Raw genomic sequence first — 15,027 nt, 5'->3', positions numbered from 1 at the left:
ATGACCTGAGGAGGAGTTTAGGAGGGGGTTCTATGTCTGAGAAGGTGTATGGGGGCTGGAGTGGGGGGTGCAGAAGGTTTGTGTCATGTGGGGTAGGGTTGTACCACATCTTATTGACATCAGTTTTTCTGCTCAGAGACTATAAGAGTAATAATGATAATGTAAAGTCTTGTATATCAAATATATGACTGGTCACTACTAAATCTTTAGACCCTTTGGTATATTTCTGAACATTTTGGAGCTGCTTACTAGAAATTAGTAGTGCCTCGTACATTATCATTCTTAGACCTGTAAACATATCTGAGCGCAACTGGTGCAGTTTGGCATATATTTGGAAAGGGTTATCACTGAAAAGGGTGTGCTCACCATAACTAAATGTGTAAGCATGGGGGGGGGGGGAGATTTTTCAGGCTCTAATTTAAGGTACCTAAGGTGGTATTTTCAAAAATGCGCTGCATTAGTCTAATTCTGCTACAGGTTGAAGCTCTCTTATCTGGCACCTTTAGAATTTGTCTAGAGAATTTGCTGGAGCATGGGAGGTCAGTATTGTCTAACAGCATTATCAACACTTCCACTGCTTACTGTACTCTGAAAAAAATTAGGGGTAATTTAGACCTAAATAACAGCACAGAATGCTGAGAGCCAGGACTGGTGGCTGTAAACAAACATAGGACAACAGGAAACTTGGCCATGATAAGTGAACTTCTGACTAGATATTGCTGGACTAGAGAGGTTCAAACTGTACCACTGAAGTCAATTCCCATTGAAATGAATGGTAATCCATATAGTTCAATAGAAGCAGAATTAAGGCAATGCTAGCTATTTTGAAAGCTTTATGTTTCTCCAGCACAATTCTGAAAAGTCTGGATATGGATTTTATGTGGTCAGTACCTGCTAATCTTAATTAGTAGAGATATATACCTCTGTCCTATAACAGAGGCTATATTGATTTGCATGATAATTAAAAAAGAAAAACAGTCCAAATTAGCAAGGAATTTTACTCATCACTTAATGTGTATAAATGGAAACTGAAGTATAGCCAGAAATCAACTGAAAAACCTGCTTGTTTGAGATTCTGTTCCTTTGGTGAGAAGCGGTACTTTCTTAAAGGCAAATGATATGGGACATATCCTCACCACAATCAGTAGAAGGCTAATGAGCTGCTCTGGGTACAGTCCCTATAGTCTCACCATAGTATGGTCCAGTAGGAAGAAGCACACTTGAAAAGGAGAACTCATCACAGGAAGGAAAGCTGCTGTGCTTCAGAAGGAGCAGATTTTTGTTCCATTGCCAAAAGACTTACCAAAATCCCAAAAGATCTTTCAAAGTAGTGATGTTAGTGTATAGTCGTTTAAATGATTTATCGGTTGATAAACCTAAACTTATTGGTTAATCCTAACTACTACACATTCACACACACACCTTGCTGCCTCTATATCAGTCATCTCCCCACAAACATGGATCCTGCATGGTCGCTTGCCCCCCTCCGATACAGAAACAGTAGCGTGGGGGGAGGGAAGCAGGATGTTGGATCAGCCCCTACTTTGCTCAGGCCCCCCGTGGACATGCTGCTGCTTCAGTATCAGAGGCAGCAGCGCAGAGTGGCAGGCAGGAGCCAGTCTGTGTGGGAGCTGATTTTTAAACTGGCTTCCCTCCTGGCTTGGCTTTACCTGCCACACTGCACTGCTTCCTCTGATGCTGAGGCAGCAACAAGGGGAAGCAGGGGGCTCCCTGGGAGTGGAGCCAGGAGTCAGTAGTGCACTGGCTGCCCATCCATCCCACCCCTGGGGACTATTTTAGTAACTGTAACCAATACATTTTTTGCAGATACATGATTACTAAAATAAACATTATCTAACATCCCTATTACAAATGGGAGCCAGAACTCTGAAGCCCCGAAAGGCTCTGACCACCACAGCGCTTAATCTGGGCTGGTAGTTTTTATGAAAAGAAATGTAATCTAAAAGGAAATTTTCAGATTTCAGCTATATTAGATAACATTTTGTTCTGTAAGTCCTGAGCATAGCTAAGAAATCTTTTCTTAATTATTCAGTCATATAGTAAAGTCATAGGGTATGTCTACACTACAAAGTTAGTTCGAACTTTCATAGGCGCTACACTAGCGCTCCGTTAGTTCGAATTTAATTCAAACTAACGGAGTGCTTAGTTCGAACTAGGTAATCCTCATTCCACGAGGATTAAGCCTAGTTCAAACTAGCTAGTTCGAATTAAGGGGTGTGTAGCCCCTTAATTCGAACTAGTGGGAGGCTAGCCCTCCCCAGCTTTCCCTGGTGGCCACTCTGGCCAACACCAGGGAAACTCTTCTGCCCCCCTCCCGGCCCCGGACCCCTTAAAGGGGCACGGGCTGGCTACGGTGCCCATGCCAGGTGCAAGCCTGCCAGCACCCAGCCAGCAGACCCTGTACCTGGCACAGATCGAGCCACCCACCCGATGCCCCCCAGCCCTCCCCCTCTTCCCGGGACCAGGCTGGCGGCTCCCGGGAGCTTGCCCGGGGCCGCAAGAGGCGGGCACCCGCCTGGGCTAGTGCAGACATCGTGGACCTCGTCCACGATCTCCGCACTAGGCACAGAAAGTGGCCGGCTTGGGCAGGAGAGCTGCCAGAGAATCAAGGGGGTCCACTGAGACCCCCGACCCTGAGCCCTGAGCTTACAATGGCCATCCTGGGTCAGACCAAAAGTCCATCTAGCCCAGTAGCCTGTCTGCCGACAGCGGCCAACACTAGGGACCCTGGAGGGGATGGACCGAAGACAGTGAAAAAACCATTTGTCTCGTGCCATCCCTCTCCAGTCTTCCACAAACCTTGGGCAGGGACACCACTCCTACCCCCTGGCTAATACCACTCCATGGACCCAACCTCCATGACTTGATCTCACTTCCCTTTAAACTCTGTTCTAGTTGTAGCCTTCACAGCCTCCTGCAGCAAGGAGTTCCACAGGTTGACTCTTTGCTTTGTGACGAACAACTTTCTGTTACTAGTTTGAAGCCTGCTACCCATTCCTTTCCTTTGGTGTCCTCTAGTCCTTCTTTATGGGAACTAATGAAGAACTTTTCTGTATGCACCGTCTCCACCCAACTCCTGCTTTTAGAGACCTCTATCCTGTCCCCCCTCCGTCTCCTCTTTTCTAAGCTGAGAAGTCCCAGTCTCTTTAGCCTCTCTTCATATGGGACCTGTTCCCAACCCCTGATCATTTTAGTTGCCCTCCCCTCTCCCAGCCTCTCTCTTCCCCTCTCCCACCTCCTTTTCCCAGTCTCCCCCAGGTTTGTTCAATAAAGACAGATTCCATTTTGGAAGACACGTTATCTTTATTTTGTACATCAAGAAGAGGGGCTAGGGAAGGGTAAGTGGAAGGAGGTGAGGGAGGAATGGGGCACGAGCCCCTGATGGGGAGGACTGGGCTGGCTCTGCGGGTTTCTGGGGGTGGAAGCTCTCCTGCATCCCCCCAATTGCCCCCTCTCCCCAGATGGCAGCCTGCGGCAAGTGCAGCCGGTCTGATGGCCGAGTGCTGTGATGTGCCCAGTGTGGGCACTCAGGGCACTCCAAGCCAGGACTGCTTTGCAAGCGGGGCACCCCTGAGAACTGTCTGTCCGGGGGGGGGGGGGGTCGGGACCCTTTAAGCACAGCCCTCAGCTAGCCTGAGACAGCAGCTCCATGCTCTAAGTCCTCCTCTGATGCCCTGCCGGCACTGCTTCCGGCCATCCTTAACCCTGCTTCAGGGTCCACTTAATGTGGACGCGCTAGTTCGAATTAGCAAAACGCTAATTCGAACTAATTTTTAGTTCTAGATGCGTTAGTTCGAATTAGCTTAGTTCGAATTAACTAATTCGAACTAAGTTAGTTCGAATTAGCGCTGTAGTGTAGACGTACCCATATAGTTTAGTCAATTTATACTGCAGCACACTTATCTCTGTTTTCTGTATTTACCTATAAAATCTGCGCTTTATTAAAAATAACTGTAATTAGATGTGGAGACCACTAAACTAGGGATAATCGGGGGAGAGAGGACGGGGGAGTTTTTAAAATGTTTTTGTTACACTTTACATTCTTTAAAAATATGTGTGGATCTGTTTACCACAAAAAAAGAAGTAGTCCATTATCCAATGAGCTTCCTGTGTTATAGAAAGATAGGTCTAAGAGAGAGGCACTTAGAAAATCAGGAAAAGGGATAGTATTGTGGTTTTGGTTTTTAACTCACTTTTTTGGGAGTGTAGAAAAAGTAGGTCTTTAAGAAGGGATTTCAGGAAAGAGAAAGGTGATGGGATGACATATAGAGGAAGGAACTACATATACAGCAGGTGGCTTTGAATAGTAAGCAAAGTGAGGAAGTGGTTAATGGCTTGAATTCTGACACAGATATCACAGAATTTACAAATTCTTGCACAAAACAGTGCAACAAGGAATCTGATGAAAGCAAGAATGGATATAGTGTGATAAAAGTAATGGGAAGTGTGGAAAGCTTTGTTACATCAGCAAACAAAAGTCTGTTTTCCAGTTGTCTGACTGTAGCATTTGGGCAGATATCACATAGCTGGAAATACTATTCTACCAAAGCCCAATTAGAAGCTGAATGATGGCTTAACCAATAAATAATATATTTTAAGTATTTTTCTTGACCATTTATTGAAGCAGAGTGCTATTAATTAAACAGTATTTAGTCAACCTCACAATCACATTTGCCAGAATATACACACACAGCTTTGTAAATAGTTTAGTTTTGTTTTAACTATTCAAGTAAAAATGTATCTCTGATAAAAAATATATAAAGAAATTTAAATCCAAATTATACTTTTGTAACGGTTTTTGTTTAATGGTAGTGTTAGTGAATGTAACACATTACTGGCTGTCTCAAGGCCAGGAGGAATATACTAACAAATGCTATTCATGTATTTCCACACATCTCTGCAAATAAATATACCTCATTCTTGACCTGCAACACTCTAGTTATTACCAGAGACTGACAGCTATTCTAAATTCTGCCAAAGGTGTTTTTTTGCTTTGTGTGTGGCAATATCTAGAGGCCACACAGCCCAGGACAAGAAGTAGAAGCAAGAATAACCTGCATCCTCTAAAACAACAGCCACAGACCAGTTAATTTGCTCTCATTGCTGTACCCTTATGCACCCAACCCCCTAACACCAGTTCCAAGTAACCAGTGGGGCCTGAAGCAGCTCCCCACCCACCATGGGCAGGGAGTGGATCCAGCTCCATGGGGCCCACCATGGACAGGGGCTGTTCCGGCTGGAGCACCCCCCTGCTTGCCACCACTTTAACTGGTTAACTAGTTACACCATACATTTAAATGGCTAACCAGTGAAATGGGATTTTACATCACTACTTGATGTTTGTCTTCACCTTCATTTTTAATATTTCTCTCCTTTTTCTAGGTTTATCCATCCTATAGACCTTCTATCCTGCTCATTCCTTTGGAAACTGTTTTCTTCTGTTCCTTCCTTCTCTCTTGGGCCGTGTCCAGACTCAGGGTTTTTTTCGGGAAAAGTAGCCTTTTCCCGAAAAAACTTCCCCTGCGTCCAGACTCAAGCCGCGTTCTTTCGAAATTATTTCGAAAGAACGCGGCTTTTCTTTCGATGGCGGTAAACCTCGTTTCACGAGGAAGAACACCTTCTTTCGAAAGTTCCTCTTTCGAAAGAAGGCGTTCTTCAATGTAAAGAGGCTGTCTTCGAAAGAGAGCATCCAGACTCGCTGGGTGCTCTCTTTCGAAAAAGCGGATTTCTCTTTCGAAAGAAGCCTGCAGTCTAGACATAGCCTTGGTGATTTTCTCCTTGTGTTATTAATTCCACCTCATAGCCAATCCACATATGTGAGGATGGCCTTCACTACCAGGCTCTGCATGCTATAAGTTCATATTGAAGGTGCTGTACCAGTACATATTTATCAGCACTTTCTGTATGCTGGAAAACACATAGCAAAAGACAGAAGCAGAAAAAAGCCAACCCTTGATAGACATGCTGTTGCTGTTAGGGAGGGTGACTGCTGCAATTGGTCCTGTTCCTTCCCTCCTCTCCCATCCCCACCCCATAGCAGCAACTCCCAACAAACATCTATGATGGATTATGATGAGATAGAAAGCTACAGAGGGGTAGCCAAGTTAGTCTATAACAGGAAAAACTTACAAAACAACAAATAGACTAGTAGCATCTTAAAGACTAACAAACCATGTAGATGGTATCATGAGCTTTTGTGGGCACAACCCACTTCTTCAGAGGCTGGGAGTATTAGAAGTCCAGGTCCAAGAATAAATAAGGAGGGGAAGGGGAGAGAAAAAAAAGGAGGGGAAAAGGAGAAAAAAATAAAAAGAGAGACAGTGACTAGATGGTTCAAATAGTTACAACAGACTGATAAGAACAATTAGCACCTCCATTGTTTGGTTGATAGTTTAACTCAGAGGGTGTGCGAGCCAGCCGATGTCCTTGTTCATACTATTTGCATAAAGATTAAACTTGTAAATGAGTGTTCTCTAACAGGTTTTTGTGTATTGCCTTTTCGAATATTTGATTTATGTCAATATACCTGCCAGTGGGGCATTGTTGGCATTTGATGGCATAGATCACATTAGTGGATGTGCAGTTAAATAAGCCTCTGATTTTGGCTGATGTGGTTGGGTCCAGTGATGAAATCGCTTGTGTAGATGTGTGGGCAGAGTTTGCACTGGGGCTGATTAAAGGGGTGGGTTCCTGGATGATTATGATGGAGGTGTGTTGTGTGGTTATTGGAAATAATTTGTTTGAGGTTAGGGGGTTGTCTGTAGGTAAGGACTGGCCTTTCTCCTAAGGCCTCTGAGAGTGAGGGGTCATTTTCCAGCCAGCAAACTCGCTCCATTACAAGCCCTGTTGTGTGCCTCCCCACTCCTCTCGCCCCCCATTCTCTGGAGATAGAATACAGGATGGAAGAGGGGGCATCCTGATATCAGCATCCCTCCTCTCCCTTCCCTGCTCTACACAGCAAGCTGGAGGCTCCTGGGAAGGGGAGGGGGAGCAGCTCCAAGGCAAAGGGCAGGAGATGCACAGCAGTGGTGGGAGGGGCAGCTGAAGTGCTGGCACTTGATAGCCTCTTGGCCAAACCAGATCACCTGTCAGAGGCTCCAAGATCTACCAGTAGATCCCGATCTACTGGGTGGTGACCACTAATCTACATGTTTTGTTAGTCTTTAAGATGCTGCTTGTCTATTTGTTGTTTTTTAAATTTTTTCTTATGATGAGATAACTAAACTCATTATCACTTGTCATTTCAAACGGAAATTTAAATCCTGGTCTCTGCAGCTGTCAGGTTACTGTTCTACTTAGCCCAGGGCAAGTTGCCTAATTATAACCCCTTGAAAGAATAGAGTAGAAAGAATGAGGACATAAGGTCATTTTACAGAATCCCTTTGCTAGTCTTGCACTTATGCCAAGAATAATCAAAGACATATCTTTGTGTCAATGTTTTAGTGGAATGAAAAACTTCAGTAGTCAGCTTTTTCTTAGGTTCCAGTTGAAAACATAAATCAAGTCCCAGTGCTGTAAGGGCAAAAACAGAGCTATGACAAATATCACAAGTTGAGTATTTTTGTCATTCATGCATTTGTTTGGTTAATATATGGATGGGGTAATATGTAATATAGCTATAATTAAATAACACTGTTTTATTATCTATATTCTGTGTAGATGACCTATTTTTTTTAAAAAAAACCTAGAATCTACAAGGGTCTGTAGTGAAACTTTCACTTTCACCAGTAGCTTGTCTTCAGATGTCATAAAAGTCTTTGTAGATGCCTTCTGGCAATTTAATTTAGCTTATTCAGATATAAAACATGGATGGCATGTCTTCAGCTCAGAGACATTTTATTTTATTTCTGAGAGTCTTCTAATATAAGTACTGGAAAAAGGAATCGCGTATAAAAGAAATACAGTGCACCCCATCAGCAGCAGAAGTAATCTAAATAAAGAATAGTTAGAAATTAATGACAATTAATGTAAATAGACTGAAATGGAATATAGCTGGAAAATTGTCAGGCTATATGTTCTGTTCAACTCCTCTAGCCACCAGTGATTGTAGGAAAGTGACTGCAAGAAAAGTGAAGTGAGGTGTATCTCAAAATGTTATGCTAACATATACCACAATATATATTATGGATTTTTTATTATGGGATCTTATGATATAATAGTCACCCAGAAGTTATGTTTTCTAACTCACTCCACGGACTAGAAGCTCTAATGTACACATGAAGGATTGCATGACCTAAACCTGGGCCTCAGGGTGGGACTCAGCCAATGACTGACAACAGGAAGGTCACTGGAACCCTGGGAGAAGGGAACTTCAAGAGCTTTAGCTCACTAGGAGCTCCTCTGACAAAGTTCCTGATTGGGGGACATGTCTACCCCAGCTGGCTGGCCCAGATGTATAAAAGCCTGATCAAGACACAGGAAGGTGTCTGGACAACTAGGTGAATCCCTGGATGGCTATCCCTATGAACCCTGTCTGTTGGCCTGACTCCTGGTTTTTGCCTCCCAATCTGTTCTTGGTTTCTGCCGCCTTATTCCAGATCCCCATCTGCTTCTGGTTCCTTCATTCCTGCCTCACTCCAGGTTCCTGTTCCTATCACCTACTGGCTTCCAGCAATGACTCTGACCCATGGCTTGACTCCTAACTTCAGCTTGACCCCAGCTCCTCCTCTGATTCTGACACTAATATGGCTTTGACCCTTGACTTGGCTCCTGACTGCCTCCAGCTCTGATGCCTAGCTTCGGTCCTGGCCCTTCACTCAAATCCATATGCATGACTGCCCATGCCACAGTCCTTATACTATGTTATAAATATTTATCAACCATCTTACCCAGAAGCCACTGCAACATGGAGCCTGCTGTCTGTGGATGAACGGATTTTTAGAGAAGCGCACTGTTACCTTTTTATTACTTGGGCCATCCAAATCCAATAGTTTTTTTTAAATATCCCTCTTTAAATGCACTTGTTGCAGGAAGGATATTTAAACTGAATTTCAATTTTGTAAAGGCATGTCTACACTAGGAAGTTATTTCAAAATAACTACATTTGAAATAATAACTCCTAAATGAACTATTTTGAAATAAGCTTATTCCCTGAGGAAAGTAGGAATACAGATTTCAAATTAACCAGCCCTTTATTTTGAAATAATGCTTAAATGCAGTGAGATTTACAGTTAAAAATGTCCATATTCATCCAGTAAACAGAGAAGGCTACGTTCAGCTTGAGCCTCCCCTATTCACAAGCATCTGAGGACTATTTAGCTCCCAGGAAGGCCATGGAATTACTGGGGTGCAGGATTGCCTTGATCATGCCTTTTCCCGTTCCCAATCTGCCCTCTCCTCGATCTGAAATTCTACATTTATGCAGAATTAGTGGAGCAAGGACAGCCCCTGGAATAGAGGTACTTGCAGATGGAATAGTTCCAGAGTGGAGGAGATTATATTTGATCCACAGCCTCCTTGTATCAACTAGACTGATATAGGACTCAGAGTATTTCACAAAATAGTTAAACAATGTAATATTGACAAAAATACCCGTATCAATATTATAGCACTAGCTATCAACAATGCAGCTGCATTGCTTCTAGTTCACTAGTGAAGAGAGGGCTCAGGAAATGCTGTCATAAAATTTTTTTCAGAGCATGTTTATAATACATAATGATAAAAATGACGGAGCTCTGTCTATGCTAACCTAACACTGTTACTAGCACTATTTTAGCTTTTGCCTGGGCTCATTAGTGAATCTTCATGGTTACACGCAGCCTCCCCATCCACGCTGCTGCCTCTGCAGCAGAGGCAGCAAGATGGGGGGAGGGCACAGGCAGTTCCATAGGAGCCGGTGCTAAGGGGAGCCAGCTCTTAAGCTGACACAGAGGCAGCACATGGAGGCAGGCAGGCAGGAACTGGTGCTTGCAGGGAGCCCCGCCCGCACATACTAGCTTCTGCACAGCTGCATGCCCCCTTCTCCTGCTGCTGCCTCTGTATCAGCAAGAAAGGGGCCAGGTGGCTCCATGGGAGCTGGTGCTTGTGAGGAGGCAGCTTAAAAGTCGGCTCTTCACAAATATTGACTCCTGTGGAGCCAATTCCCTCCACATGTAAACATGTAACCACTGAAAAATTCAGCATTTACACATTTACCAAACTTAACGCATTTTAACATTCCTAATATGGAGTATACATTTTTCCAAAGTAGACAAGGTGCTATAGGCATGATATTAACAACAGCGTTTTTAAAGGAAAACAACCTAACAAAAAAAAATAGAAGTTAACATTGTTCTATTAATGAGCCAAAGAAGAATCGTGTCTTTTAAGACCATTTGTAAGGAAAAGGCACTTAGGTTTACAGACTCACATGACATGTCCTCAAACCTCATAAGTGTGGAAGAAAAGTGTTGCTCAGCCAACACTCAAGAGAGTCTCAAACAGCTATCTGGGCAATCTTGGCAGCTCATTATTCAGTCTCTAGAGAAAGCCTGTTGAAGTAATTTTCAGTTTTCCCTTTTGAGCAGAAATAAGGTGTGGATTTGACTATGGGATTCTTATTACTGTTGTGTGTATTAATAGGAAACAGATGTCTTGGCCAGGCGATTTCTAGCAGGTATCAGCAAAAGCCACGTCCTTTTACATGGAAAAAAAAATCTTCAAGGAATAAAAATTTCAGCATAGCTGCTTGTTATTGGATTGCATTCTGAATTCACAGTCTGTCTGAATGATTTTCCATGTATTCTTCCTCTCCAGAATCTCTGTGCCTCTTCTGCTACTTTATCTTTTCTTTGAGAAAAGTTCTCTCCCTTTTTATATTACTCCACCATCTGCTGTAGATACCTTATTAGTACGAGTTCTCATTCTGCGTTATACTAGATATAGCACAGTTTGAAACTCTCTTAATCAGGATTCTCTGGTGCGGCAACATCCATTCTTCAGCATGGATGTTGCCAGACCAGAGAGTCCTGGTGGAGGGCCAGTGGCAAGGATCTCAGCACATGGCAGCCGGGATGACCAGCAGGGTTGGGATTCAACATAGCTTGGTGGGGCAGAGAGCTGCAGCGCGTGGCTGCCTGACATATCCTGGAGCTCCAGCGCAGCACATGCAGCTTCCCGGTGGGTCCCAGAGTCATGGCAGTGATGGCTGAATGGGGTCAGCAGGGCAGCGGGGCCAGCAGGAGGTGAAGTGCCAGCTGGGAAGCCAGTGACTGGCCTACAGAGGCCAGTACAGGAGTTTAGAAATGACCCCCTGGTATGGCAAAATCCCTCATCTGGGACCAGTCAGATCCTGAGAGTGCTGGACCAGGGAGGTCCAACCTGTACTGATTATAACTCTTTCTTTGTTTTGCTATGCATTGAACCCACACCAAATGTGAAGAATACTTATATTGGCATGACAGCAGCCTGGCCCACCTTACTAGATATGCACTTTTTTTGTGGATAGGCAGATAATTCACTTTTTTTCTCTTTTCTAGTACTAAAATTCACTTCATTTTTAAAGTACATTTTCATATTTATATGGTGCCTATTAAAATATACAGAAGTGTAAAAACTAAATGTTTATAATAATTCTTTTTTCTGTTAAAATAACTACTAACATTTGGTTCACAAATTTGGTTCACAGGATTTTTGAATTTAACTATGTGGGTCTTTAAATGATCAGCATTTATTGTTATAGAGAGCATAAATTTGTATTTACTTTTAAAACTAAGTGTGATGTTAAATAAGTGGGAATGACAGGTTTTTTTCCTTTCACTATTTTTCATAACTTGTTTGTATTTTTCTTTTGTAGGACATTCTTATGCAAGAGGCTAAACATAATTAAATTTGCAGGATGAAAAGATGGCACAGGCATTGCTGGTACCACCAGGACCTGACAGCTTCTGCTATTTTACTAGAGAATCTCTCACAGCTATTGAAAAGCGTGCCACAGAAGAAAAAGCTAAAAAACCCAAACAAGATCATAAAGATGATGATGATGAAAATGGCCCAAAGCCAAATAGTGACTTGGAAGCAGGAAAGACACTGCCATTTATTTACGGTGACATACCTCCAGGAATGGTGTCGGAGCCCTTGGAGGACCTGGACCCATATTATATCAGTAAAAAAGTGAGTGATTATTAAGACAGCTGTTTGGATGGCCTCTGTGAAAGTAAATGCATTATGTTATTTTCATTATAATATATCTGATCCTTTAATCTAATTGTATTTTGTATTTGGAGAAATTACAGGAGAGTAAATACAGAGTAGCACTATTTTATCAGCTATTAATGACAGAGGTTAAGAGTTTAATTACTGTATTTTTAGAGCACTCATGCCACAACACTATAATGAAAGGCTGTTGGCCTGACTTCAACCTGATTTATGCCACATGTATACTGCTGTATCTTTACAGGCTTTACCTGACATCAGATCAGGTAAGTCACACAAAGATTCCTTTGTTTTATACAGCAGTGAGTCTTGATCTAAAAGATTATGAAAAATAAACTGTTGAAAATAGATTCTGGGATGGAGAAGGTTGTAAATAACATGGTAGTACCAACCACAGTGAAACTGTTCAGTGAAATTAGTGGCAATAAGGAAGGTAGTTGGGGAAAACTGCATTTTAATCACATTCCTGACTTGTGCTACAGCGCTGCATAGGTTCTGTTTAAGTCCTGGACCGTATTAAACCATTGTGAAAGACTTCTGAATACAGGCAGTCCCCGAGTTACGCGGATCCGACTTACATCAGCTCCGCAGTTATGAATGGGGCTTTTCTCGCCCCGCAGGACGGGAGCGGCAGAACGCCCAGATGCGCGGCGGTCCCGCCGCCCGTGTCCTCCGGGGCAAGAAAAGCTGCTCCGAGTCTCCCTGGTCTGCTGGGGGGCAACCCCCCCAGCAGACCAGGGAGACGCGGAGCAAAGCGCGGAGCAAAGCGCGGAGCATACCGCGGAGCACGCGGGCAGCGGGACAGCCCAGACGCGCCGCAGCTTTCCCGTTGCCGGCGTGCTCCGAGGCTTTGCTCTCTGTCTCCCTGGTCTGCTGGGGGGAGCCCCCCCCCCCAGCAGACCAGGGAGACACGGAGCAAAGCCTCGGAGGATGCGGGCGGGACCGCGGCGCGTCTCGGTGGTCCCGCCACCCGTGTCTCCCTGGTCTGCTGGGGGGGGCGCACTAGCTGCAGACCAGGCTTTTCTCAACGACAACGCCTGGGGTAGAGCAGCTGGGGCGCTGCTGGGTTGGTCCCCGCAGCACTGAGGTGCTGAGGTGCGGCGCTGCGGGGACCTACCCGGCAGCGCCCCAGCTGCTCTGTCCCATGCGTCCAAATTCAGCCGCTGTTGAAACTGATCAGCGGCTGATTCCAGGAAGCCCATGGCAGAGCAACTCTGCCTCGGGCTTCCTGTAATCAGCCGCTGGTCAGTTTCAGCAGCGACTGAATCTGGACTCCAGTTCCGACTTACATACAAATTCAACTTAAGAACAAACCTACAGTCCCTATGTTGTACGTAACCCGGGGACTGCCTGTATATTACTGATATACCAGGAAACTGGGGTACTGGTCTTCTACTCAGCCACCTTCAACTGGTAGTTTGTGGCTGACATCATAGTAAAGTTGAGTCTTCAGGAAGGATATGGAGGAGAGTTTTATGGCTTTGGAAGCTAGTTCAGGAAGGGTGCTCTATACAAAAGGGGCCCTGTGCAAAGGGATTAAAGATGCTTGTGGGAGAAGTAGACAAGTGGGTAAGGCAGTGGATATAAAGTAGAAGTTCCATAGCACATAATGTGTTTATGTTGGAAAAAGTTTGTAACCCAGGAGAAACACACTCCTGTCCCCAAACAACTGCTTAATCATATTGTTCTCACTCTGACTTGAATATTTGATTGTATTAGTATAAATTATGATAGGTCTGAAAATGTGTAGTGCACAATAAAAATGCACAAGTTTTAGTGATGAAAGACCAAATTCAGTTGCACTTGACATTGATGACAAAAATTCCTATTGATACTTTATGTGTTGAATCTTGATCCCATTCAAATTTCTATAACACACATTTTAGAACATTAGAAAATTAACAGTGGATAACTGAAGTCATCTGTTTCCTTAGAAATTTGGAATTTTCTTGCCACTACTGATGAGCAAAATAGAACTCTCATTTCTAAAGGCTCAGTCCTACAAGGTAGACTATTGAAATCCAAGGAGGTGGGGAGACAAGGTGCCAAAGTCGAAAATGCTTAGATTATGTACACTGTACTTCCATTGTATATTCTTCTTTTTCAGACTTTCATAGTACTGAATAAAGGAAAGACAATTTTCCGATTCAGTGCCACATCTGCCTTGTACATTTTAACTCCTCTCAACCCTCTTCGAAAAATTGCTATTAAGATATTGGTGCATTCATATCCTTTTCAAGTTGATGATTTTAAATGTGACTGTTTGAAAAAGTATCATTACTGAAATAACACTTTGTATGTTAATACACAAATAAATGCCCTCGTGTTTGTACAGACAGTCACTGAAAATACTCTGATCACACTTAAAAAGTATCAGTGTCAAAATGCATTATGCAGCTCATCCCAAACCAAGGAATTCCTCATTAATGGAATTACTACTGTCAGATTTAAATATTTGGTTTTAGATACCACATTGCAGCCTTTCCTCTCCAGTGAGCTCTATATAGGAAGACTCCTGCATTCTTGCAGAGCCCCAATAACTTAATTAATGAGAAATAACTGAGTCTGATTCTATTATTCATGCAAATATTCCAATTAAATCCAGTGACACGAATTCACTTTAAAGGACTGCTTACATGAGTAAAAAGCTGTTTGTATGGGCACACTGGTATTGTTTCCTTCATCAGCTAGGTGGGAAGGTATTCTATAAGGAATCAGAATCAGAAACAAGGAATATATTTTTCAATTATTATAGTAACAACTTCAGCCCTAACTTCTGCATAAGCATCTGTTAGTTATTACTCCAGTGCCTGTGCAAAGTCCCACTGTCTCCACACAGACACGGGGCTTGACATTAATGTATCTTAATGGAAA

At 43.4% G+C, this 15,027-nt stretch overlaps 1 protein-coding gene across 1 annotated transcript in view; it reads left to right on the top strand.

The window, feature by feature from the left end:
• Positions 1-15,027, top strand: part of LOC102446421 (sodium channel protein type 3 subunit alpha) — a 137,906-nt gene that overhangs the window by 16,305 nt on the left and 106,574 nt on the right. The window contains exons 3-4 of the mRNA XM_089779740.1: positions 11,795-12,111; positions 14,261-14,379. Coding sequence (XP_089635866.1) covers positions 11,845-12,111; positions 14,261-14,379 — 386 coding nt within the window. The 5' untranslated portion in view covers positions 11,795-11,844. The remainder of the gene's footprint in view (positions 1-11,794; positions 12,112-14,260; positions 14,380-15,027) is intronic.

Source organism: Pelodiscus sinensis, chromosome 7, assembly GCF_052426305.1.
Source record: "Pelodiscus sinensis isolate ZL-2025 chromosome 7, ASM5242630v1, whole genome shotgun sequence".
NCBI classification, from domain to species: Eukaryota; Metazoa; Chordata; order Testudines; family Trionychidae; genus Pelodiscus; species Pelodiscus sinensis.
This window is presented reverse-complemented; position numbering and strand designations above follow the sequence as displayed.